General features: G+C 37.6%; 6 protein-coding genes across 10 annotated transcripts; 5 read left to right on the top strand and 1 right to left on the bottom strand.

The window, feature by feature from the left end:
* The first annotated feature begins 118 nt into the window (after positions 1-118).
* Positions 119-2,596, top strand: LOC117622211. The gene is made up of 3 exons (XM_034352804.1): positions 119-467; positions 654-1,076; positions 1,316-2,596. Exons 1-3 carry the CDS (start codon positions 198-200, stop codon positions 2,390-2,392), a joined length of 1,770 nt encoding a protein of 589 aa, XP_034208695.1. The 5' UTR covers positions 119-197; the 3' UTR covers positions 2,393-2,596.
* Positions 2,597-2,905: 309 nt separating this feature from the next.
* On the top strand, positions 2,906-7,671 carry LOC117622219 (mitogen-activated protein kinase 12). Of its 3 annotated transcripts, none has more exons than XM_034352816.1 (11): positions 2,906-3,315; positions 4,830-5,238; positions 5,328-5,455; positions 5,571-5,630; positions 5,799-5,948; positions 6,086-6,241; positions 6,322-6,459; positions 6,571-6,644; positions 6,802-6,903; positions 6,993-7,251; positions 7,342-7,671. In XM_034352816.1, the coding sequence occupies exons 1-11, from the start codon at positions 3,079-3,081 to the stop codon at positions 7,390-7,392; spliced, it is 1,764 nt and encodes a 587-aa protein (XP_034208707.1). In that variant the 5' UTR covers positions 2,906-3,078; the 3' UTR covers positions 7,393-7,671. The 3 variants fall into 3 exon arrangements, with proteins under 3 accessions (XP_034208707.1, XP_034208715.1, XP_034208723.1); XM_034352824.1 differs by having other exon boundaries at positions 3,074-3,481; XM_034352832.1 differs by having other exon boundaries at positions 3,096-3,315; positions 4,858-5,238.
* A 149-nt stretch (positions 7,672-7,820) lies between these two features.
* Positions 7,821-9,283, bottom strand: LOC117622239. Its single transcript, XM_034352844.1, has 4 exons — positions 8,993-9,283; positions 8,791-8,872; positions 8,542-8,658; positions 7,821-8,167 (listed from the first exon to the last, which is right to left on the bottom strand). The coding sequence occupies exons 1-4, from the start codon at positions 9,112-9,114 to the stop codon at positions 8,117-8,119; spliced, it is 372 nt and encodes a 123-aa protein (XP_034208735.1). The 5' UTR covers positions 9,115-9,283; the 3' UTR covers positions 7,821-8,116.
* Positions 9,284-9,744: 461 nt separating this feature from the next.
* On the top strand, positions 9,745-11,316 carry LOC117617613 (serine carboxypeptidase-like 50). The gene has a single exon (XM_034347062.1). It carries the CDS (start codon positions 9,745-9,747, stop codon positions 11,197-11,199), a length of 1,455 nt encoding a protein of 484 aa, XP_034202953.1. The 3' UTR covers positions 11,200-11,316.
* Positions 11,317-11,833: 517 nt separating this feature from the next.
* On the top strand, positions 11,834-13,419 carry LOC117616077 (serine carboxypeptidase-like 50). The gene has a single exon (XM_034345279.1). The coding sequence runs from the start codon at positions 11,877-11,879 to the stop codon at positions 13,227-13,229; it is 1,353 nt and encodes a 450-aa protein (XP_034201170.1). The 5' UTR covers positions 11,834-11,876; the 3' UTR covers positions 13,230-13,419.
* Positions 13,420-14,360: 941 nt separating this feature from the next.
* On the top strand, positions 14,361-25,159 carry LOC117614150 (ATP-dependent DNA helicase homolog RECG, chloroplastic). 3 transcript variants are annotated; one of them, XM_034342854.1, is made up of 20 exons: positions 14,361-14,561; positions 14,896-14,981; positions 15,766-15,848; positions 15,928-16,063; positions 16,246-16,503; positions 16,611-16,799; positions 16,896-17,008; positions 17,680-17,911; positions 19,004-19,167; positions 19,551-19,632; positions 20,097-20,186; positions 20,834-21,067; positions 21,440-21,511; positions 21,743-21,895; positions 21,995-22,138; positions 22,504-22,662; positions 23,079-23,162; positions 23,503-24,075; positions 24,576-24,679; positions 24,809-25,159. In XM_034342854.1, exons 2-19 carry the CDS (start codon positions 14,952-14,954, stop codon positions 24,666-24,668), a joined length of 2,889 nt encoding a protein of 962 aa, XP_034198745.1. In that variant the 5' UTR covers positions 14,361-14,561; positions 14,896-14,951; the 3' UTR covers positions 24,669-24,679; positions 24,809-25,159. The 3 variants fall into 3 exon arrangements, with proteins under 3 accessions (XP_034198745.1, XP_034198746.1, XP_034198747.1); XM_034342855.1 differs by having other exon boundaries at positions 14,454-14,561; positions 24,885-25,159; XM_034342856.1 differs by lacking the exon at positions 23,079-23,162 and having other exon boundaries at positions 14,454-14,561.
* The last annotated feature ends 161 nt before the right edge of the window (positions 25,160-25,320 follow it).

Genomic DNA, 25,320 nt, shown 5'->3' with positions numbered 1-25,320 from the left:
CTCTAATTTTGGCAAAAACAAAAAACCCTAAAAACAAAAACAATTCAATTTCTTTGGTCAAACTAAAAAAGGAAAGAAGTAAAGTACACCAGTAAAGTAAAGGAGGAAGTAACAGAAAGAAAGAAAAAAAACGCCGAGCGGCACCGGAACGGGAACAGATAAAGCCGGAAGAAGTTTGAGTCACAATACGATCCTAAATGCATGTCCATTTCTGCTCACTCACTCTTAAACCCCAAACGATGGCAACCTTAAAACCTCACCAACCCCTTCATCATCAAAACATCAAAGATCAAAGGCAAAAACGCATCATCTGCAAACTCAGAGACGCCCTTTTGACCCGTATTGCCGCTTCATCAGAACCCTCCAAACCCATCATCAACTCCGAGGGCCTTAAGTCCAACATCGACCGCCGCCTTCAAGAGCTCATCCCCACCGTCCACACCCCAACTCACCCTCCTTATGCCTCGGTAACTTTGAATTTGGTTTAACTACTAATTTCTTTGTTTATTTTGTAAGTTCAAAGTGATTAGCTTTTAGAAGCAAGAAAACTACTCTCTTTTTTGTGTATATTGTTTTATAAGGGATATTGTGAGTGTCTTGGTTTTGTTGATCTCCTCCTCTGCATTGCATTTGTTTGTTTTTTGTGAATGTAGATGATACAGAGGGCAATAGAGGAGTTGGATGAGGAAGGTGGGCTGAGTGAGGTGGCCATATCGGAGTTTATCAAAAGGGAATATGAGGATTTGCCAGTGGCGCATGAGGGATTTCTGAGGCATCATCTGAGGAAACTTTGTGAGAGTAGGGTGGTTGTGAATTTGGAAGGTAGGAGGTACAATCTTGCGGTTGAGGAGGGTGTTGACGGGGGTGTGGTGGACAGAGAGTCTACGAGCGAAAGGTGGCCAGGGCGGGAGGATAGACGCGAAATTGAAAGGATGGAGGAAAAAATGAAAGGGGAAGAATGGCAGAGTGAGGTGATGAGAAGACTTGATGTACAAAAGCAAGAGCATTTTGAGGTGATTGAAAACAAATGTGAAGCCCAAGGAAAGCAGATGGAAGTGAATGAGGAACAACTTGAGGTGCTATTTTTTACCCCTGGTTTCTGCATTTGGTTCCTTTTACATTCTCAATTGCTTGCCTGGTAAATCTTTGTTGATGGTGGCGCTGATTTTGCTTTGTGCTTGAAGTTTGTTGAGCAATGCTGTTCTCATGTCATCTTAACTTGATATTAGCTAGTCGTATCTTGTTTGTGCTTTTCCAGTAGGTTTTGCTCTTGGCAACATTCTCTGTGTGGGTCTAATTCCGTTTGACAATGCAGATGGCAAGCATGGAGTTGGATGTGGAAGGGAGTTCGAATAAAGAAGCAATACTGGGAGATATTGAATCTGAGGTGTATGAAAATGAAGTGATACAAGGAAATCATCATAGAGAAGAACAACAAAGTGGGGAAGTATATAAGCGAAATGAACCACAAGCTCAAGAAATTGAGGTAATTGAAAATCATTTTCAACCGCAAGCTGGGAAAGTTAGAGAGATTGGAGAGAGAGTCCAAGGGCAAGATATTGAAGTCAGAACTAAGATATTGGAATTATGTTGCCATGAGAACTTGAGAACCCAAGGTGATGTGCCTCTTGCTGATCAGCTCCAGCAATCACCAGTTCAAGGCCAAGAAAAGCGACGTCGAGGGAGGCCTCGTAAGCCTAGAAAAGGTATAGAAAGTACTAGGGCATTGGTACTCTTGGCTCCTGAAATTCATCATGAGGAAGAGCCACCAAAGCGTCGAGGGATGCCTCGTAAAGCTAAAAAAGATATGGATGCAAGTACTAGGGCATTGATGCCATGTGGTGGTCCTCAACATCATGATGAGGAGCAGCCACCAAGGCTTGGAGACAGGCCTCCTAAAGCTAAAAAGAATATGGATGTAAGCATTTCGGCATTGCTACCCTCTGATCCTGAACATCATGATGAGGAGCAGCCACCAAGGCGCCAAGGAAGGCGTCCTAAACCAAAGCCAGATTCAGAAACAAGTTTGGCAGTTGTATCATGCTCAGATAAGCAGCAACCACAGTACAGAGGCAGAGGGAGGCCTCCTAAACCAAAACCAAATTCAGAAACAAGTCTGGCAGTTGTATCATGCTCAGATAAGCAACAGCAGCAGCAACCACAGTACAGAGGCAGAGGGAGGCCTCCTAAACCAAAACCAAATTCAGAAACAAATCTGGCAGTTGTATCGTGCTCAGATAAGCAACAGAAGCAGCCACAGTACAGAGGCAGAGGGAGGCATCCTAAACCAAAATTAGATGCAGAAAAGGCTAAGAACCCACCACAGACCCCTCAGATTGAGCAGTTGCAACAAAAGCGTCGAGGTCGGGGAAGGCCTTCAAAATTGCAATGAGTACCAGAAACAGAAGACTTGTTACAGAAGTGTTTGATTTTATGTTTGTATATATTCTGGTATATATCTTTTTGGGTTTAAAGGCAGTTGCATCAGTTGTTTTGTCTGCCAGGATGATCTCACTACTAACAGTAGTTTAAGAAAGGTAGATATGAATCACCACCCAGTGGACCTTTTAATGCTGATTTCGCAAAGTGAATTTTGGATGGCAATTTGATTTTTATCAGTAAAACCTTCTTGGCCTTTGCTAATTTGCAAACAAACAACAGTGTCATAAGGCTAATTTGGGGAATCTCTAGGATTTGATGATTATCAGATAAATAAACCAATGAACTTTTTTTTTTTTTCTCTTTCATTAACTAATCTCTATTGTAATAAACATGTGAAATTCCTCAAGAGTTCTTGATATGATTGCACCTAATATGTTTGTGATGTCAATTTATAACGAAAGAAAGGCATAAATAATCCAAAATAACTCGTAACAAAAAATTAACTCATTCATTGATTAGCATTTTACAAACGACGGATAGATAGAACCGAAAGCCAAAAACCAGACAACTGCGTATAAAGACAGTCTTTGACATATCGGACAGGTCCCAATCAAAAACGGGAGTATAAAAGAAGCCCCGCTAATAGCGGACAAAAGATCTAGTCATCGGTCATCAGTCTCCCTACTCGCATATGATATGGACGCCATTCTTCGCTGGTTTCAAGGTCTCTCTTCATCATCTTCTTCTTCTTCCGCTGATCACCGTGCTATTTCACAAAGCGACGTCGTTCAACAGCCGCCATCATCGGCAAGTACTGATGAGCAGCAGGAGGAGGAGTTGATAATCACGGTGGAGTTGGACATGAGTGGGTTGAAGCCCATCAAGGTGCCTGAAAGGACCAATCACAGACTGGCCTCTATGGGCCATCATAAGGTCAGCCACACACTGTCTGTCTGTAACCCAGCTGTTGAATTTTAATAATATTCTTCCTTTGCGTCTCTCCGTCTGTATGATCTGATGACTGATAAGATAAGGTCCGCATTTTGAGGATTTAGAGCTGAGTCGGTTGCCACAAGTTGTCCTTTTTCTCAACTGAAATGTATGCGAGTCAAATTTAATGGTCTTTCCTTTGGATTCATTCTTCCCTTCATCTCTCTCTTTTTCCCCTATACTTTTAATCAAACACTTTTTTACATTTTTGACTTTTTTTTTCCTTCTAATTAATTATTAATGTTGTTGGTGATCACGAATAAGAACAATTCGGTTGACAAGTTCAAATCTGCACTGCTGTACATACATACATACATATCTATATATATGTATATCTTTCACATACTCTTATCTGATGGGTTCATATCCTTGATCAAATCATACCTGTCATATCCTTTTGTGGGTTTTTTGGTGTTCCCTGAGAGGATCAGACAATCTCATACTCTGGCTGGTCTAATAGTTATCAGAAATACAACAAGGTTTTTGAAAGTCACTGTTTTTCTTTTTTAAAGATAATTGTATGTACGTACCTTCTAGTTTTCTGTTCATTTTTTCAACTGCCTAGCTGCTTGATCATTTCTTGTGTCTTTGCTCTGGCTCATATCATATCAAGGATCCAACAAGTTTCTTGAACTGCGATTTCAAGTCGTAAACTTTTTAGATTCTCATGTTATGCAATTTGTAACTCGAGACTTAAGAGTGTGTAAAAGAAAGACAACTTTTCTGTCAGATTTTGTTCAGCTTAATGGCAAGTGATGATCTCTTCAGGCTTTGATATGCCAATGAAGTGTGATATTCGAACTGCAGGATTTGAATAAGTCCCATCTGAAGAGTACTGCACTGTTGATCTTTAAAATTATTTAAAACTGTATCCATCTGTCCATGACTACACATATATTCTTTTGCCTGCTATGAACAACAATTTACCCATTGGAAGGAGTCGCAGAAAGTAAGCTAGTGATAATTGCAAAAGATTAGGATAGTTTAATTTTCTTTATTGATTAGCTAATATACCAATACGATTTAAATGAACCAAGTGACTTATTGCAAATTGAAAATTGATTTGTGAATCATTGTTTAGGATTTGTTACTAAATTGAAAAATTGATTTGTGATACTTATTGCAATGTTTGATTTATTTATTGCTCTCTCGCTCTCTCTAGATTCTCTATGTAGGTTAGATTAACTTCGAAGTTTTGCTCCCATATTTCCCAATAACCGCATCAATATAATTGAGCTGAATAAGATGTTCCTTATCTGTGGTTTATGTTGGATGATGACGGTGGTTGTACACTTCTGTTTTATCATATTAATTTTATATGCAGTCGTATACTTTAGAATTGTCAGTTCAAGTTTGCATTTACCATCCATTTTTTGTTTATTCTTCCATTCACAATTTTCCCTCTGCCCTTATTTTGCTTTTGAAGGATTACTAATTATTTCTTAATTTAAATTCAGAATATGCTTGACAAAGAATTTTTCACAGAATATGGTGAGGCAAGTCAATATGAAATTCAAGAAGTGATTGGGAAAGGTAGCTATGGTGTTGTTGCATCCGCAGTTGATACTCACACTGGTGAGAAAGTAGCTATTAAGAAGATCAATGATGTCTTTGAGCATGTCTCCGATGCCACAAGAATTTTAAGAGAAATTAAGCTCCTTCGGCTGCTACATCACCCTGATATTGTAGAAATAAAGCATATAATGCTACCCCCTTGCAGACGAGAATTTAAGGATATATACGTTGTATTTGAGTTGATGGAATCTGACCTTCATCAAGTTATAAAGGCAAATGATGATCTCAGTCCCGAGCATTACCAATTTTTCTTGTACCAGCTTCTTCGAGCTCTGAAGTATATACATACAGGTTTGATACCCTTTTATTGTACCACCATAGAATTTCCCTCGGTTTCACATATTCTATGGTGCTGATGTATTCTTTTTTCCTTTTTGCAGCAAATGTTTTCCATCGAGATTTAAAGCCAAAAAATATACTTGCTAATTCAGACTGCAAACTGAAAATTTGTGACTTTGGGCTCGCTCGTGCAGCATTTAGTGATGCTCCATCTACCATTTTTTGGACTGTATGTGTAGTTATATGGGAAAATAGAAGTTGTGGATTGCCATTCTAGTAATCGTTAGCCTTTTTAGCTTCCTTTTCTTTGTTAATGCTGAATTCTTTTTTCTACCTTTTTCAAGGATTATGTGGCAACTCGATGGTACCGTGCTCCTGAACTCTGTGGTTCCTTTTTCTCTAAGGTGAGAGTGTAAAGATTATATTACGAGATTTTCAGCTCACAGTGATATATGAATAATTAGTGACATGATTACATGATTTAGGCATATGAGAAACAAGTGTATAAAATTTATGATAGAACTAAACCCTTTGAGATTGTGGCTAAGCATTTTGTGAACTGTATTTTGCAGTACACCCCTGCTATTGATATCTGGAGCATAGGGTGCATATTTGCAGAAATGCTAACAGGAAAACCGTTGTTTCCTGGGAAAAATGTTGTACATCAATTGGATCTCATTACCGATTTACTCGGCACTCCTACTACTGAATCTATTTCAAGGGTTTGTTACCTCTTTCTGTCAATTTCACTTGTTATTAGGATACTATTAGAAAAACTTAATCAAAGTCAAGTGGTTGCGTCTTTGGACTTGGTTAAGATCTTGATCACCAATCATGTGGGATATCTTAATGACTGCAGATTCGGAACGAGAAGGCCAGAAGGTATTTAAGTAGCATGAAGAAAAAGAAATCAGTTCCTCTCTCGCAAAAAATCCCGAATGCAGATCCATTGGCTCTTCGTTTACTTGAGCGTTTGCTTGCATTTGATCCTAGGGATCGTCTTTCTGCTGAAGAGGTAAGATTTTGGTGAAAACAACTGTTTGCCATAATTTTGTTTCTTATGTTTCCCGATAAAGGTCATTGCTTTCTTTTCAGGCACTAGCAGACCCGTATTTTCATGGATTGGCAAATGTGAACCAGGAACCATCTAAACAACCCATTTCAAAGCTCGAGTTTGAGTTTGAAAGGAGTAAATTGACAAAAGATGATGTAAGAGAGCTAATTTACAGAGAGGTATGACTATAGTTAGTGATGCTTTGCTTCAATGCGTTATTCTTCACTTCTTCTTGTTGGTAGTTTTCTTTCCTTACCATCTACTCATGGTGAACGTTCTAAAGCATTCAGATTTTAGAGTATCATCCGAAGATGCTGCAAGATTACCTTCAAGGGTCAGATAATATTGGCTTCATGTATCCAAGGTCAGCCTTTGTTCCTAGATCTGTGATTTCTAGAAGGCGCATACGGCATGTGCACATCATATTATGTGATTTATTTTGCTTTAAATTTTTTTTAGTAATACTTCTGTTAAGTATCCATGTGAAAATGTATAATGGAAATTCATCTCATGTCCATCAGTGGGGTTGATCGGTTTAGACGACAATTTGCCCATCTTGAGGCACACTACAGTAAAGGTGAAAGAAGCAGTGCACTTCAAAGGAAGCATGCTTCGTTACCAAGGTAAAATTGGTTTTTTCTTTGGATTCTACTCGTTTTTTATTGTATCATCTTCATTCACGAGATTGATGGCTTTCCATTCTTTTGCACAGGGAACGAGTATGCATGTCCCAGGATGAGGCTGCGGAGCAAAATGGTAATGCTAAAAAGAGTGCTGCAGCTTCAGTGGGTCGTGCAGCTATTCACAGCCCTCCAAGGTCCAAGGGGTTTGAAGTAGCAGAATCTGTTTGTGAAAATGGATCAACCATACCGAATGGCCTCAGTAAGCCAAACTATAGTCCCAACAGTCTGTTGAAGAGTGCTAGCATTAGTGCCTCTAAGTGCGTGGCTGCAAACAGACAGTACTGTGAGGTAAGGGTTCCTAGATTTTTTAGTATGTTCGGCACCTCTCAGTTTTCATAGTACTATCTGCCAGTAATCTGTGCTTGTATAACCCGGCAGGAAGATAGAACGGCTGAGCGAAACGACGAGATGATCAATGTCGTTGCATAGAGGATAGCAGCAGCGTATCACTGGTATTATACTACTGATAAGGTAGCCTACGAGGGAATGGCTTCATTTTGTTGCTGGGCCTAAAGCCATTTTGTGGGTGTGTGGATAATTTATGACATTTACCACCGAATGTTGGTTTTTCTTTTTTGCTTAAGGCGATAAGGCATATACCACTCACTTTGTCTGTCATACTCTTTGTAAACCTATATCATGATTTGTTCTTAAACCTATATTAGTTTATATCTGAGAGCGGTTAAGTACCTTGCCTTTGCTTCATCCTATGGATTCTCAGTTTTACACCATTTCCTTTCTCAAGCAAAGTAACGTAATTTGATTGGACTTGCTGGCATTTGACTAACATGCCAAACATAGAACATGTTAATCAGTTTCAGAAACTAACACAAGAAGCTATAGATTCTGCACAATGATTTGGAGAGCACAAATAGCCATTATTCATTAATGCACTCTCATTCAACAAACGATAGGAAAGAATAACAGAAAACAGAAATCTATGGAGTTTTTGGTGCCCCATGATGAAAACCAAGTAATATAACAACAAAGTTGATCAAAGTTCAGACATCGCGCATTCATCTGCTAGTAAATCCTCGCATTTCAATGGTTGGCATCATATTTACTTCAAATATCACCACGGGCAACTTTAAGTTTCAAGAGATATGGTATGAGATTTTCAACTCATAATCTGGCAACCAACAGGAAATATCTTCTATCCACTTCCATCAAGCTGTCCATGAGATAGAAGGTGTGCCATGTATTGCTGCAAACAAGTTAATAAAATGAACAAGTTAAAGAACACTCTACGAATGAACTTCCATTCTATGCAACCCAATAAAAATGAGAGGTAGCTTCTGAAAATGAGAAATGCTGAAAGCAGATGGATACTCGGAAGACACTAATCAGATGTATAACCATGTACTCCGAAGAGCACAAAACACCAATAACAGAAACTGTGTGCATCAACATAGCAAATGATACAAGAAAAACAGAAAATCGAACTGTAATTAGCAATTCAAATTTCATGAAAAAACAAACCATACCCTCATTCAAAGAAACAAAACCAAGCAAATGCAATCCAAACTATTCACTTGGGAAAGTGAGCTATAATTGATTAAGTAAAGTTGAGTAACTTACGGCATGGTACGCATAGGGTGTTTTACCCTGTCGCTCAAAGTGTTTGGCCATGATGCAATACTCAATGGGACCCCACTCTTCGTTTTCGAAACAATTACCAAGAGCAGCTTTATACAACTAGCAAAACCCCAAGAATTCAAGTATCATAGATTCATATCGAAGACGAAGCCAATACGAATCAAATCAAACACATTGAAAACTTAAAAAGTAAAAGCCTTTCATGTTCTGATAATCAGAGTTCTCACGTACCTTTGCTGTGTCCGTCAAGAGCTCGGTTCCGGCTGGGTAAGACGCATAGAATTGGTCGCCTCTGGAAAACCCAGCTCTGGTTCTGCAACACCAAATTCAACAACGGAAAAAACCATGGATGGAAAATGTTAAGAACAGCATGGGGTTCAAAACCCAGATAAGTGTTTCCATTTCATATGCGTTTAAGGTTTAAGTGACTCACGTATTGCTTGTGTAAGCGTAGCTCAAGACTGCTGTGAAGCAGTAGAATCCAGCATATGACACAATTCGCCTGAACTTCCGAATCTTTAGAATTTCTTTGACGCCATCGTACAGCTTCATCATGATTTGTGACTATAAATTGAGTACTTGAAAGCCAAAACGTTTGGGCAATTTCAGCTAGACAGTTGATCAAACAGGTGGTGTGGCTTCCGGGCGTCGCTGGAACATTGGGCAGATGGTAAAATGGGGAAATATTAAAGAAACTTGGGCTTAGCCCACATATGTTTCTTTCCAGGGTTTCAAACCCACCTGGGCCTAGACCAGTTCCCAAATTACTGGGAATGTTTCTGTGTAAAAGCAAAAGAAAAGTTAGGAAATAAAAAAAATAAGGGTTAATTACGTTAAAAGTACCCAATCTTTGGAAGTGGTTTCAAATTAGTACCCAACCTTAAAAATCTTACACATAAATACCTAAACTTACAAAAACGTGCAAATTACTGTTATTAAAATTTACAATAAGACGTGAGTTAGAAGAACATCCTCCCATTCAATTAATTAGTGTGTACGTCTTCTTATACTCAGGTTCCAATCATCTTCCTATAAATTATAGAATAGTTTAAAATAATTTAGACTACAATTCCTATCCAAAAACAAAAAATATTGCAACGCGTTAAGCCCGATGTAGCTAGTCCTAGTACTAATATATGGGCATGACAATAATGTATCACATACGCATGTGATATACCGGCTCTAATGGAGTCAACGACCCCAAAACTCCTCTTGAAGCTTATTCTCCTCCTCTCCTTTTCTGGGTTCTTATTGTTTCAACTGTTCCCTCTAGCCTTCCTTCTTCACATCCCACCCTCATCATCACCAGCCTCCATTATTAATTCTAATCCAAGCTCTCTATTTCCCAGAGAAGCTTATCCCACCAAGTCAGGCTACCTCCCAGTCAATTCCACCACATCTTCTTCTATTTTCTACACCTTCTATGAAGCTCAGAGCCTCCTATTACCCGATCTCTCACAAACCCCACTCATCATTTGGCTCCAAGGTGGCCCTGGCTGCTCCTCCTTGTTTGGTAACTTCATGGAGATCGGTCCTTGGTACGTCAACCTTCACAATCATCATAATCATCGTCAGCTACCATCTTTTGTGCTCGAACCCAACCCCGGTGCTTGGAACAGAGTTTTTGGCCTTCTTTTCCTTGACAATCCAATAGGAAGCGGATTTAGCATCGCCTCAAAGGCTGAAGAAATCCCAAGAGACCAACTTGCAATTGCCAAACACCTCTACATTGCCATCGCCAAGTTTATTGAACTTGACCCAATATTGTTCAAATCTCGTCCTATTTATATTGCAGGCGAAAGCTATGCCGGCAAGTTTGTGCCAGCAATTGGGTACTATATGTTGAAGAAGAATGATGAGTTAATGATGCCTGATCATGATCATGATCAGTCGCAGATTTTAATTAATTTAGGTGGTGTTGCTATTGGAAATGGGTTGATAGACCCAGTGACTCAAGTGGCCACTCATGCTGACAATGCTTACTTCTCAGGCTTGATCAATGAGAGGCAGAGGATTGAGTTGGAGTGGCATCAGCAGGAGGCAATCAGGCTGGCCAAAATGAGGCATTGGAGAGAGGCAACAAATGCAAGACATCAGGTGGTGGATATGTTGCATTACATGACAGGGCTGCCCACTCTGTACGACTATTCAAAGAAAGCTCCTTATCACAAAACCCAATGGGTTACTGACTATTTGCACAATCAAAGGGTCAAGAAAGTTTTTGGGGTGAAGGAATCAGCTGTGTTTAGAAACTGTAGCCATGTGGTGAAGGTTGCATTGTATGAAGACAACATGAAGAGTGTGAAATACATGGTGGACTTGTTGGTGAAGAGGAGCAAGGTTTTGTTGTACCAAGGGCAGTTTGACTTGTGGGATGGTGTATATTCGACTGAGGCTTGGGTGAAGACCTTGCAATGGGAGGAGATTGGAAATTTTCTATCGGCGGATCGAAAGGTTTGGAAAGTGAATGGGGATGAGCTTTCTGGGTATGTGCAGAAATGGGGGAGTTTGAGCCATGTTGTGGTTTCAAGGGCAGGACATCTCGTGCCTGCTGATCAGCCATTGAATTCTCAGGCAATGATAGAAGGCTGGATTTTGGAAACAGGGTTGTTTAGCAATGTGCAATCTTGGTTTCCCTGATGGATGATATATTATTGTAAAAATTCAGTGGTTATTATAGTACGCTTGCTCAAATATTTCTGACCAAATGTATATGAGAAGTTGAGGAATTTTTAGTAAATAATCACTTCAGTTTTATTTATGGATCTTCATTAATCAATTAAATTAAAATCCCCGCTAATAACCACAACAAATGGATGGAGCCCAAACATTCTATGTTAATTTGTATTTTGTACAGTTGTACGGTACAACTTGTAACCAAACAATGCTTACCTTGTTGAAGAGGATGAGAAGCCAAAGCAACGTTAACTTAGCAGCTACTAAAGAACAACATACGAAACCACCAAGAGTGTTTCAATGGTTTGTCTATCATTTGGGTAAAGTTTTGGGGTTCGGTTGGATTTGCTCCTTAGTTTAACTCCTAGCAGTCGCAATACCTGATGACCAGCGGCAGCCTCAGTTCTGAGGATGGGGATTAGTCGAGCACAATTATCAACAAAAAAAAAAAAAAAAACGACATATGTGATGTATTTATTTGGCATCGTGTATTTAGAAGATACCGCATTACAAAAACCACAATATTCTTTTTACTGTTCTCACCAGTCGCCACGTGTGATGTAGAGTCCACTTCCTTCACCTTACTCATCTATATGATTATTCCGACGGTGTGTCTCAACACGACAAGTCTTCAATCATCAATGGAGTCAACAAAGCTCCTCTTCTTCTTCTTCTTCCTCCACCTCATCACAGCTTCATCATCATCACAACCTCTGTTCCCCAAACAAGCTCATCCCACCAAATCAGGCTACCTCCCAGTCAAACCCACCACAGGCTCTGCAATTTTCTACACTTTCTATGAAGCTCAGAACCTCACAATCTCACCCGATCTCTCTCAAACCCCACTGCTCATTTGGCTCCAAGGCGGCCCTGGTTGCTCCTCCATGATCGGCAACTTCTTCGAGCTCGGCCCATGGCGTGTAAATTTTAACAAACACCCTTCTGAGCCCCTTGCTCTGGAACCCAATTCTGGTTCCTGGAACCGAATCTTTGGCCTGGTGTTTCTTGACAATCCAATTGGAACTGGATTCAGTATAGCTGCGAAGCCAGAAGAGATCCCAAGAGACCAGCTTTCAGTTGCCAGAGACCTCTTTGTTGCAATTACCAAGTTTATTGAGCTTGACCCTGTGTTTAAATCACGGCCTCTTTACATAACTGGTGAGAGCTATGCAGGCAAGTATGTTCCGGCTATTGGATACTACATTTTGAAGAGGAATGCTGAGTTGGCAGCTGGGTCACAAGGTGTGAATTTACGTGGGGTTGCTATTGGGGATGGGCTCACAGACCCAGAGATTCAGGTGGCTACCCATGCTGTGAATGCTTACTTCTCTGGTTTGATAAATGAGAGGCAGAGGAGTGAGTTGGCGAAGCTTCAGGTGGAAGCAGTTGGGTTCACTAAAGCAGGCAATTGGAGTGAGGCCACAGATGCAAGAAACAGAGTCTTGAATTTGTTGCAAAACATGACTGGGTCGGCGACTCTGTATGATTACACAAAGAACGTTCCTTACAAAACCAGTTTGGTTGAGGATTTTTTGAGGCATGAGGAGGTGAAGAGGGCTTTGGGGGTTAATGGGTCGTTGGTTTTTGAGGAATGCAGTGATTTGGTGGGGGATATTTTGAATGAAGATGTGATGAAGAGTGTGAAATACATGGTGGAATATTTGGTGAAGAAGAGCAAGGTCTTGTTGTACCAAGGGCAGTTTGATTTGAAAGACGGTGTGGTTTCCACTGAGGCTTGGGTCAAGACCATAAAATGGGAGGGGATTGACAAGTTTCTGTCAGCGGACCGGAAAGTTTGGAAGTTGGGTAGCGAGGTTGCTGGGTATGTTCAGAAATGGGGGAGCTTGAGCCATGTGTTGGTTTCAGGGGCTGGTCATCTTTTGCCTGCTGACCAGCCATTGAGAGCTCAAGCAATGATAGAAGATTGGGTTTTGGACAAAGGGTTGTTTGACAATGCGATTAAAGTTAATTTGTCATCAAATTTCGTTATCTAAAGTCGCTCCTTTTATCGTTTTACTGTTGTATTACTTCTCTCGATGAAGATGATCCGATCCTTTCAGGGTAAGTGTTCAGGTGGTTTAAGCTATAATGAATAAATTCCTAAACCATATTTGGGATGAGTTCTGCAAAATGTGATTTATTGGAATATGAAAGTCTCCAGCAGCCAAAATTATTAGGCAGTCATGCCAAAATGTGTTTAATTTGCTCTCCATTTCTCACTCTACATTTCATGATTATGATTATGAAAACACAAAACAATTCTCGGGCAACAATTCGACTAACATAGTATACTTGTTATATAATAAAGAAAAAAAAAGAGAGAGAGAGAGAGAGAGACTTGTGAAATGGTTGGGGAAAATGTAATGGCTATTGGAGGCGGGTTTGTGAGGAGAAAATGGGAGGGTGAAAGGAACCTTGGGGCTCATTTGGGTCAAGACCCTCATAAGTAACCAAAGTTCCAAACTTCACAACGACCCATCAAGCACATAACCCGTACTATGATGCCATTGTCTCCCACAGTATAATAATCTGTGCAAGACTTGATGTACAGGGCTTCAATGGCAGGGGACCCTGTAGAAAACCTACAAGTAAATCAGAGCCACTGATTCATATGCTTGAAAACAAGCATATTGCTGCTCTGCCCTTTGCCTCAGCCCTTGCTATATTGAAATCGTTCCGATCTGGAAACTGGGGAAAGGGAGAAAATTGAGAAGGAAGATATGAACTAAACCTAAATGTTGCCAACGCGCTGCGACCTCTCTGTCGAAACCCTAATTCAGCAATTGAGGCATATCAGTGTTTTTATAATCACCCAAAAGGGCCAAAGATTATGACTGACGAAGCTGTATTGGGCCCAACCCAAAAACCTAGGCTTGATCGGGCCAGATTACTCTCTCTCAAACTGAGCCCCATAAAAGCCAATTGGACCTGTTCGCGAACCATACTGAAAATAGTGATTATTTTTTTTGGTAAATGAAAATAGTTTCCTTCAAATAATATTCTTGAAAATAATTAGTAGATTTGTTTAGAAAATAATTTTTTCACTTCAAAAAAGAAAAAGAAAAGAGTTTTATGTTTTTTAATTTTAGAAACAAGCGTATGTTTTTAAAAGAAATTAAATATTTGGATATGATATTGGTTTATTGGTGGATATTGAGGAAAGAATTTTAAAAGAAAAAGAATATCCCGGACATAGGAACGAGGGATATTTAGACGACAAAGAACGAAAAAGAAAAAAGAAAAAGGAACAGACTTTGTCACTGAAGCTCTTCGAACGATTCTGGGTTATTGATTTTCAGGGCTCTGTTTGAAGCATTGGTCAATAGGTACGTTGCCAACTTCCCTTTCTGTATCGTATAAAATAGACGCTACGATTTCTCCATTTCATGCGCTTACTACGAATTCCAAGATATATTCTGAATGTATTTTTTAAAAATATTAAGAAACAGGTGGTGGTTCAAATGAACTAGATTAATGGCTAGGTTTACTTTTCGCTACTGCTTGTTAAGAGTTCGGTTTCTTTGAATTAACCTTGGGCTCTCCTGTAGCATTCTTATTGATATTCGCCATTTCATTGCTCTGAGTAGCCGGTGCATTAATTTTTAGAAAGTCTGACACTTTGTAATCTTTTGTTGTATATGTTTTCTCAACCTTGTGCAGGTTTGATGTTTTTCTCTGTTTAGGCATGTCCAGTTCATGCAGTAAGTTTGTTGCACATGGCAGTGGCAGTTTCAGTTGTGCAATCGGTACGTACTTAACTTCCTCTTCTTCTTTTTTCTCACATCTTTGATTATCGGCCGAACCAGCCTTAAGTTTATGCTAACTTTCAATTTAAAAGGGGTAACGTGTGTTATAGTCACTTACACCAATGGACAGCCCACCTTTCATTATTGAGTTGTTTTGGACTTTCTCAGATGTTTAATAAGATATACGATTTAAAATTTTAAATTCAATTTTGATGGTTAATGTTTTTGAAGTTTCCGATACAATATATATACACTAAACACCAACTTTAAGTTTGGAACTTCCAATAGAGTTTTTTCTCTATTGTGCCGTGTCAGAGTTGAGAATTCACATAAAACTTCTGATAAGTTTCTGGACTTATTATTAGGAAAAGAAAATAACTACAATATACTTCTTTTTAATATAAAACATCATAAAATTTTCAGCAGTACCCGAGATTTAAGAGAGAGTTGCAGAGTACCAATGCATAAAGTCGGAAAAATGGCTAAGACAAACAAAATGCCTGCAGTTTTGGGCTTAAAAAATGGGATAATATGGTAGTGTCTATGTGCAATGAGATGGAGTTTGAGTAGGAAAAGAGAGTGTGAGCATATGTGGGTTGAGAGTGATTGGAAATTGGAAACTAATATTTTATTAAAACTATTTAAAACCATCGGGGTATAGTCTACTTTTTTTATATGATGATCTTCAAAGAGAGTTCTCTTTATAATATAGATATGTATGATGTACTGTTTAATCCTTACATATGAGCTTAGTAATACACCAACAATGAAGTTTCCATCTCAGTGTTTCAGTGGGAATGGATTGAGAAGTGCAATAGCTTTTGAAGCAGAGAAGGGATATCGGAATGCTTTGGGTAGAAAAATGAGGTCTGTAGATTATTTGCAATTTGATTTGATCTGAAAGTATGAGAATTAATGATGTGGGCATGGCTATTTCAAATTGCAGGTTCAGTAATTTTGTCTTTTCCAAAATATCAAAATTATGTTTTCGATCAAAGCATACTTTTGTTAAAGATGCTTTGAAGGAAGTAGATAGTTATGGCATAGCAAGCATCTCTGATCGGTCAAAGTTGCTCAATAAGGTAGATTTGTTTATATACAAGTTTGATATTGGTTAATTCAGCAAAAAAAAGAATTATCAGTTGTATTGTTTGTTGTTTGATTGCTGCAACTTTATCTAATATGCATGTACTCTGACAAATGGAATGTATTGTTGCCTTTCTAAAATCTAGTCTTCATATTTTGCTGTGTCATTTTCTTTTAGGTTTCTGTTTTGATGGGGTATGATAGTCTTCATAATTTGATTGAGAATGAAAGAGCTGAAAAGCAGTCTGGTATGTATGTTAAAGATGCAGTGGATGAGTTTGATGTTTCCTTGGCATGTAGAAGATTTCCGTCGATCATTTTGAGCAGTTCCCCTCGGGTAGAGTTGTATGATGGAACCACAAGTTTCACTGAAAGGATGCTTTTAGAAACTCAAAGTTGTGAAGGATTTCTGTCTGATACTATGGGTGAAATGCAGGTGTGAGATTATCTCTATGAAATATGGAATTCTCTGTATCCTGCTTGTACTAGTGTCAAAATTCCTTATTAAAAGAAGATTCTTAAACATTGTCCTTATCTCTGCAGTCCACGACTTTGGTTCCTGTTAAAAAATCATATCAACCAGTTCCTACGGAGGAATCTTCTAAGAAAGTTTCACTTGAATCGCAAAAGGATGCTGTGTCAGTTCAGTTGTCCCTGGACAGTTCTATCAGTTGCATACATGGAATAAGTAAAAAGCGTTGTCATCAGCTAGAAAACTGTGGCTTTCATACAGTGGGTTTCTGAAATTATGTTAAAGGAAACATTTCCCTTATTATCGGGAATTTGAAAGAAGCCATGGGTTTACATTCTTCTTTTGTTTCCATACAGTTGCGGAAATTGCTTCACCACTTTCCTCGGACATATGCTGATTTACAGAATGCTCAGATTAAAATTGAAGACGGGCAATACTTGATTTTCATTGGGAAGGTATTAAATTCGAGGTATTAAAATTTTCCCAAATTTCTAGTAAATTATTATTTACCAATAAAAATAAATCCTAATTAGTTTTCTTGCTAAGATTTATAAGTGGTCAGAGACTCAGAATTTTCTTGCTTGGTCTTTGAAAGAATTTGTTTAGTGATTTAAGTGTCGTAATAGGCACTCTGGGTGCTCACCTTAGCAATTGGATGAAGTTAGGCTAATCTGACAAATTCCAATTCAGCTGACTTGTTAAGGTGCTTACTTTGGTTCCTAGTGATATTATGAGAAATTAAGATGTTTCGAAAAACAATGAAAGCCTAACTAGCTGATAGAAACCGTGATGTTCTGACACATGAAATGATGTTAAATGTGAATCTGTGTCTATATTACATAAATGGATATCTAGTTTCATTGACATAGTGAATAACTTCTTCTTCTTTTTTCTGTGAACATTTCTTGGCATACTTGTGTTGAAATTAGATAAATGGATATCTAATTTCATGGCATACTATTTGCTAGTGCTGTGCCTTTGTAACTCACTTGTGATAATGCATCTGCAGGGATGTTACATACATGTATATGTATTTGTATTCACTTATTCATTCACTTTAAGCTGCTAATCTGCTGCTGTTCAAATGCTTGGGTATTAAGAATCTGTTTTGATATCTATATGTTACCTCTTTTCTTACAGGGGAATCAAAGCAAGTAGTACTTTCTCAATTTTTGAGGTGGTTGTGGGTTGTGAAATTACTGACAATGAATCAACTGAGCATATGAATGATTTTGGTGACAGTAGAAGAAAGAAGACAATTTATTTGCATCTGAAGAAATTTTTCCGTGGTACTCGTTTTACTTCTGTACCTTTTCTTAGAATTGTTGAGGACAAGCATAAAGAGGGGGACTTTGTATGCGTTAGTGGCAAGGTAAGTTTTACCTTGGTTTTCTGTCTTGTTTAATTATGTGCTTGCGCTTCAATGTGTTTTTATTGGTATCGTGTTCGATATTCTTGTGTTAGTATCATGGATTGATACCTGGTACTCGAAAATATAGTCAATTACAGGAAGAATATAGTTCAGAGAGTAATATTTCTTTTTCTGTCTCATACCTATAAGGCTGTAGCCTACTACTTTGAGCCGGTTCTTACTGGATGGAAGTAGACCGAATCTAAGTGCAACTCTCCTGTTGATGCTGTTCCTTGTTATTTATAATATACAGGAAAAGTTAAAAGGAGGTATCAGCCAGCACATTGCTCCATTTGTTGATTGTTTTTTGGATTTTTGTAATGCTATCAGAAATTGGGTAGTACTGCTCGTGCATGTTAACTACCTTTAAGACCTTTTGACTAGTTAATGGTCACTCGTTGGTTAGTGCCCTAGGCAGCACTTTTAGTTACAATGGATGTGCCGTTGCATAAATTGGCTCACCTTTTCATGTACTGAAAACTATTAAGGACTAAAGCAGTAGTGGTGTAGGATATGGGTGAATTGAGAATTTAGGTAGTTTAGCGGAAGCGAAACAATTGAAAAACAGAAAATAGAACGAGCAAGGATGGGTCTGGAATCACTCCAGGGGTTTTGACTCCACACCAAGGAGTCTCCAATCTCTGGAAAATAAACTTTACTCAATATCTCAAATCTCAACTCCCGTAATGAATTACATAGCAGGTGTATTTATAATAATCTAACCCTAGAGTGAAAAGGAAAATTAAACTTATTCTAGGAAAGAAATACTAATCCAAATAAAATAAGAAACTTGGAAATCTGTAAAAACTAGAAATCCTAATGAAATCTGGAAAACTTAGAGAACCTAGAAAATTAACAAATAAATTAGGAAACTAATTAATAATTTCCTCTTCCATCTCTTTTGTCTGCAAGCCCTAATGGGTTTGACAAAGATGTCCTGATCAAGTAGGACTTTCTTTTTATGAAATGTAGTACAATTGTGTTAAAGATATTATTTCTTCATTTTTTTGATCTTAACTTGGAGACTTGTAATAATGTTGCCTTTTAAAATAGGTGAGGACAATGCCTTCTAAAGATCACTATGAAATGAGAGAATATAACATTGATGTGCTTAAAGATGAAAATGAAGCGTCTTTTCACGCAAAAGGAAGGCCATATCCTATATACCCTTCAAAAGGAGGCTTAAATCCAAATTTTTTGAGAGACATCATTGAAAGGTTTGTGCCTCCAACCTATTAGGTACCTTGAACTGTAACATCATAGCACAACCAGTTTCCTTAGCAGCTACATTTGCGAATAGTGGTTTATATTCTTTTTACTCTAAGATCTTTTTGTGGTGCTAAATTTCTCTTACTCCGTCCTGATAAGCTTATACAATTTGCATTAATCTATGGAGAGTAGCTGGTTTTCTCAATATTAGATATCTAATTGTGTTTTTATTCTTTCTGCAATAACATTCCTTTGTTTATCCTATGGAAGTTGCTTCTCTTAGTTCTTTGCAGTTGTTTTAAATTATTCAAATATTGGATTAATTGGGTAGTTTCTTTGAAGTTTTCTCCGATTCCAATAAATTAAATCTTTACCATTTTACTTGTTCCAGAGTTGTACAGGTTTTGCCTGTCAATGTTGATCCTATTCCTAAAAATATCATTCTGGACTTTAGGCTGTTAAGCCTTCAAGACGTAAGAACCTTCACTTTTGTCCTTATTATCAAGCATATATGTAATTCCTACCTTTAATTATGGTCACTTATTACACTCAATTTCATGCAATAAAAAGAATAGTATTTGTTTATGAATATTTCAAGCATTTATTTTTCGAACATTGTACCATACATACATACATAAATACATGAATACATTAAGCATGCGGGAATTAAAAAGCAGGCTGTTGCGGCCATAACGCTTGCATTGTCTTGATATTAGCCCGTGCAACCATGTTAACCCACCATTGTTGGTCTCGAGACAACACATACTTGTACATTCTTTATACCCCAGTGAGCATAGGAGCATCTCCATTGAGACCACTTCGTCTCAGTGTCTATATATTTATTACAGAGCTATATGAGCCCCTTGCTGTTATTTAAATAACATTTTTTGGTATATTAAGAAAAAACTTGAGCTATATGTTTTTTTAAATAATATAGGCATATACTGGGATTCACCAACCGAAGAGTATAAACGAAGCTGATTTGGCTCGGAAAAGACTAATATTTGATGAATTCTTTTACCTACAGGTGATGTTGATTCAAATTTCTTCATTAGTTGTTCTATTTCCATTCCTTGTTATATTAAGGTTATAATCTTATGTTTATAGGTCATTCTTCTTGCCATCAAACTTAAATGAAACCCTATTCCATTCTCAGAGTTTTAAAAGGAAAAAAAAAAGAAAAAAGATGTACCTGCATATGCTCTTAGATCTGAGTCTCTTAGGTTAATGCTCTTCTCTCTATTGCTTACCGAATACATGTGCATCTTCTTTAAACTGTAATACCTTTTCTTTTCTTTTTTTGCTAAAAAAAGATTCTAAAGGCTCATTTGGTCATTTACTACATTGCAGAATTTTTTACGTTTTAATGATCAACTATACTCAGAATGCACTTTGAATTTTTTTTTTTCTTTCTCTTGTTGCAATTTTGAAAATAGCGGGTGGTTTGCTTTGTGCATGAAGCATACCATTTGATATCTGAGAAGTGTATCTTTGCTAACTTCTTTTTTATTTCTTCAAGTAATTAAATGTCCAACAGTGTAATAGTGAAGAGTGCTGTTTCTGGTTTTGTATCTAAATTCTCCAATTATCACTGTTGATAAATTGTGCTTTCTTACTATGCAATTATCAAATAGAGTAAGGATTCACACTGACCTAATTGTCAGTGACTGTCAGTTAGGGCGCTTATACCAAATGCTTGAAGGTCTTGGTACACAAATAGAGAAAGATGGATTGCTGGATAAGTACAGGAAGCCCGAATCAAGTGCTGCTTATATGGAGGAATGGTCCAGTCTTACCAAGAAGTTTTCAAAAACTCTTCCTTATACCCTTACTCCTAGTCAACTCACTGCTGTTTCAGAAATTATCTGGGATCTTAGGCAACCAGTTCCTATGAATCGGCTTTTGCAGGTTTTAATCCTTGCTTACAGGATGTATCAATTGTTTTAAAATTTATTAAAACTTTTAATCATATATTAATCCTAATTTTGAAGTGGTAATTCTACATCTTGATCTGAATTGACTTGACCTTCATATCATGTAACTGAAGCACCTACAATATATACAATTTCCGGTTACGAAGTGATGACACAATAAGATCATTTGTGGTTGGCTTCTGGTTGAAAACAGTTTTAAGCCTAGGCTTTTGCCCTAGTTCTTTTCCTATCCCTTTTCTAATTGGCTCATTGTTTTCTCTCTATATTTCCTTGGCATGCACAATAGGTATACTTGAAAACTGAAAAAGATTCTTGATTGATACTGTGTTGTTACACTTATTTTCAGGGTGATGTTGGTTGTGGGAAAACTGTGGTAGCTTTTTTGGCATGCATGGAGGTTATTGGCTCTGGATATCAGGTTTGTCATTAAAAGGTTTTCATTATCGATTCAGGTCTGTGTAACATTTTTTATACAATATTTTAAAATATGACTCTACAATAGTTGGGACTCCGTTTGTTTTATAGTTGTTTTACAGCTAAAATTTTGTTTCTTTGATTAAGTTTAGACCTTCGTCCATTTGTATTTTAGTTATGATCTTTGTTCCTAACAGAAGATCATTATGATCGTTTTTCTTTGTTTCATTTAAAGGCAGCTTTCATGGTTCCAACTGAGTTGCTTGCAGTCCAGCATTACGAGCACTTAAATAATTTGCTTGAAAATATAGAGGATTTTGAGTGCAAACCTTCTATTGCTTTACTCACAGGCTCAACCCCATCAAAACAATCGCGGATAATTCATAAGGCATGGATTAATGTCCGGTTCTTTTGTTTTGTTAATGTTTCAGGGATGCTAGTTACTGGTAGTGAAAGTGATACTAATCATTAATATTATGCAATTCAGGGTCTCCAAACTGGAGACATATCAATGGTCATTGGAACCACTAGTTTAATAGCTGATAAAGTAGAGTTCTCTGCCTTACGCATTGCAGTGGTGGATGAACAACAACGTTTTGGTGTGATCCAGAGAGGCCGGTTTAACAGCAAGGTAGTTTGCTTTTAATTGAACTAAATATTTAGTCATGTTCTCTGGTCACATAGTACTCCATTAATATTCTGTCCAAACTGTGATACAATTTGACTCTTTTATACCTTATGGAATGTGGATGATTTTGTTCCCGGAATTCATTTTGTCTTACTTTTAATATCTTTGGGTGCTGTTTAAATAGTTCTTGATGTTTCTGTGAGTTAATTCATATCGTTAATTGATATTAAGTTGAGGAGGAAATTTGAAACTTTATAGGGGTTAGATAGGGTATCAATAATTTGGTATTAATAATCCAGTCCTTGAAAGTTGAAATGGTCTGCAATTTATTTTATAAGATGATCTAACTGATGCACTAATCCCCGCAGCTATATTATACCTCCATAAGTTCTAGAATGCTAGCCACCAATTCAGATGTGACCTCCAAGAATGACAAGCATATGGCTCCTCATATTCTTGCCATGTCAGCTACTCCCATCCCAAGGACACTTGCTCTCGCTTTATATGGGGATATGTCATTAACACAAGTATGAATTTTTGTTCTTGTTCCTTCATGCTTTGTTGCAATCTTTCTTTTCTCATTTGAATTTTAGATTTTTAAAAAATATATAAATTATAATTAGATGCTAATCTTAAATGCTTGTTTGCAGTGAAATATTTGAACTTTCTTAAGAAATAAAGCAACCATCAGGTTATCTCTTATTGGAATCAAATTGTTCAGATCTTAGTTTGCCACATTTTAAAAGATTATTAGGTCCAGTCATCCAAGAAAAAGAAAATATTCAGAAGAGAAAAAGTAACTTAAAAGTGATCTATTCTGAGTTTAAAAGCTAATTCTATGGTATTCCATTATTTAATAGGTGCTACATTTGGATAAGTTGATTTCCTGTATTTGTATTGAGTATTTGTTGATTCTTTTGTTTCTACTTTCTTTAAATAACAGATAACCGACTTACCTCCAGGAAGAACACCAGTTGAGACCTTCATCATTGAAGGAAATGACAATGGGTTTGAGGATGTTTATGAGGTCATTGTCCTTGTTTTAACTTTGTTACAGCACTCTGTTCTACATTTCTTCTTTTCCTTAGAAACAAAAAGGTGTTCCAGTTTAAGTTTATTATTCGATACTTGAAACATACTATAGCCATTGATGCGAAAAAGGGTTCATTGACGGAGTTCATATTCGAAACATAAAGAAAGAAACCCTCATAACCAAACTCATCATTCTGCAAAGGGATCACTGTGTTCTTTTCAAGATGATCCTTGATGGATTTTTTATTTGCTTGTAGATTAGAATAGCAAGATTTTTATAATTCCACCCTTTTGATTTTATCAGTATCTGATACAAATAATATAGCATGTAACAGATGATGCTGGATGAGTTAAAAGTAGGAGGGAAAGTGTATCTTGTGTATCCAGTCATTGAACAATCCGAACAGCTGCCACAACTTCGTGCAGCTTCCGCAGATTTTGAATTTATATCTAATAGGTTCCAGGGCTACACATGTGGATTGTTGCATGGAAGAATGAAGAGTGATGAGAAAGACGAAGCATTGAGAAAGTTCAGATTGGGAGAAACAGATATACTACTTTCCACACAAGTAATTGAGATTGGTGTTGATGTTCCAGATGCATCTATGATGGTTGTTATGAATGCTGATAGATTTGGGATAGCTCAGTTACACCAACTTAGAGGACGAGTCGGACGAGGAGTGAGAAAATCTAAATGTATACTTTTAGCATCTTCCGTCAGTAGTCTAACTCGTCTGAAGGTTCTGGGGAAATCATCAGATGGGTTTTACTTGGCAAATATGGACCTTCTATTACGCGGACCTGGTAACTTGCTTGGTAAGAAACAGTCAGGACATCTCCCAGAGTTTCCTATTGCAAGATTGGAAGTAGATGGCAACATCTTACAAGAAGCACATCTTGCTGCTCTGGTAAATAGTATTCCTGTATGCGCCCTTTTAAATATGTAATTCTTGATAAGTTTGGTGATCATCATTTTACATCATTTCTATTTTTTGATGAGATATTAGTACATAGAACATTGATCAATATGCAAGTATATCATCTTGTTTAATTTTCTATGCTACAAATGCTCAGTACCTAAACCGTAGCAAGCTCTTTTTCCTTAAGTTAGTTTAGCTTAATCTGCCATTTAATGCATTGCCCGTGTTATTTTTAGAACATAAACATACGACGTTCGTTACCATCATTTTATTGGGCATTGGTTAGGTTGTATAAGATTCGAAAAAGTTGTGGAGAACTCAAAAAGATTAATTCTGGCAATGCATAGTTAGTGGTAGAATTTCATTTCTGCAATCAGCCAAAAAGAAAATAATTGCTGCATTTGTTTGACTCTGCAATTCCTGATTGGCTGATGCTCTGGTTCATGTACTGTACTTAGTTTAACACAAGCAGTGGTTCTTTTTCGCAGAAAGTTTTAGGTGTTTCACATGATTTGGAGCAATTCCCGCTGCTGAAGACAGAGCTTAGCATGAGACAGCCGCTTTCTATACTTGGTGACTGAGTGTGGTCATGGTAAAATCTGAAAGCTTACAATTCTATACAAAATAGTGTTGCTTGTATTGATGGACCTCTGGACCCTTTTTAAACCCCTTCTGTAGTAGTATAATTGTTTCCAGTAACCACGTCTTTTGATGCTAATAGGTGGCAAAAGCTTGACGCTTCTGTAGGCCTTTCTCTGAGGTACCCTTACATGTAGTTGGCTGGCTTGATTTTATAGGGTTGGCTACTTGGAACCAAGAAAAGTTGGTAATGGTTGAGTTAGGGGAGTAACTGGATATGCAGCCACCACCAGCAAATGCAAAGAAGGAATGTCGTATCCAAATTGGGTGTGGCCTCCAAATATGCTGTTTGCCATTGAAGTTACTGGTTGGTTGTTAATTGACTGTTGATTTGGCATTTTAACATAATTTGATATGTCAGCATCCTAATTTGTCCCTTTGCTCGCATACAAGAATACTCAAACATGTATTTATCTTTTGGGCTTTCACTTTTTTTTGTCTGTTAAACGACACCCAAAAAAGTGTTTTTTAATTAAATAATAATAACCTGAAAATAATAGTAATAATTCACATGTTTAATTTTGATTCTTTTCCTAAATCAACTAGCAAACGACTATTTGTCTTCTTTGAGATGTTCCGTTCCAAAAGGCAAAG

Source organism: Prunus dulcis, chromosome 1, assembly GCF_902201215.1.
Source record: "Prunus dulcis chromosome 1, ALMONDv2, whole genome shotgun sequence".
Taxonomy (NCBI): Eukaryota; Viridiplantae; Streptophyta; class Magnoliopsida; order Rosales; family Rosaceae; genus Prunus; species Prunus dulcis.
The sequence above is the reverse complement of the archived record's forward strand: the minus strand, read 5'-3'. Positions and strand labels throughout refer to the sequence as shown.

Bases quoted from the DNA above. Each gene is read 5' to 3' on its own strand.
- LOC117617613 (XM_034347062.1), top strand. From the start codon at position 9,745: ATGGAGTCAACGACCCCAAAACTCCTCTTGAAGCTTATTCTCCTCCTC.
- LOC117616077 (XM_034345279.1), top strand. From the start codon at position 11,877: ATGGAGTCAACAAAGCTCCTCTTCTTCTTCTTCTTCCTCCACCTCATC.
- LOC117614150 (XM_034342854.1), top strand. From the start codon at position 14,952: ATGGCAGTGGCAGTTTCAGTTGTGCAATCG. The intron at 21,896-21,994 runs GCATGGATTAAT...TATGCAATTCAG, and splicing joins AATCGCGGATAATTCATAAG to GGTCTCCAAACTGGAGACAT. The intron at 23,163-23,502 runs GTCATTGTCCTT...AGCATGTAACAG, and splicing joins GGTTTGAGGATGTTTATGAG to ATGATGCTGGATGAGTTAAA.
- LOC117622239 (XM_034352844.1), bottom strand. From the start codon at position 9,114: ATGATGAAGCTGTACGATGGCGTCAAAGAAATTCTAAAGATTCGGAAG. The intron at 8,873-8,992 runs GTGAGTCACTTA...TTGGTGTTGCAG, and splicing joins TACGCTTACACAAGCAATAC to AACCAGAGCTGGGTTTTCCA. The intron at 8,168-8,541 runs GTAAGTTACTCA...ACTTGTTTGCAG, and splicing joins CACCCTATGCGTACCATGCC to CAATACATGGCACACCTTCT.
- LOC117622211 (XM_034352804.1), top strand. From the start codon at position 198: ATGCATGTCCATTTCTGCTCACTCACTCTTAAACCCCAAACGATGGCA. The intron at 468-653 runs GTAACTTTGAAT...TTGTGAATGTAG, and splicing joins CTCACCCTCCTTATGCCTCG to ATGATACAGAGGGCAATAGA. The intron at 1,077-1,315 runs GTGCTATTTTTT...TTGACAATGCAG, and splicing joins TGAATGAGGAACAACTTGAG to ATGGCAAGCATGGAGTTGGA.
- LOC117622219 (XM_034352816.1), top strand. From the start codon at position 3,079: ATGGACGCCATTCTTCGCTGGTTTCAAGGTCTCTCTTCATCATCTTCT. The intron at 5,456-5,570 runs GTATGTGTAGTT...ACCTTTTTCAAG, and splicing joins CATCTACCATTTTTTGGACT to GATTATGTGGCAACTCGATG. The intron at 5,631-5,798 runs GTGAGAGTGTAA...TGTATTTTGCAG, and splicing joins GTGGTTCCTTTTTCTCTAAG to TACACCCCTGCTATTGATAT.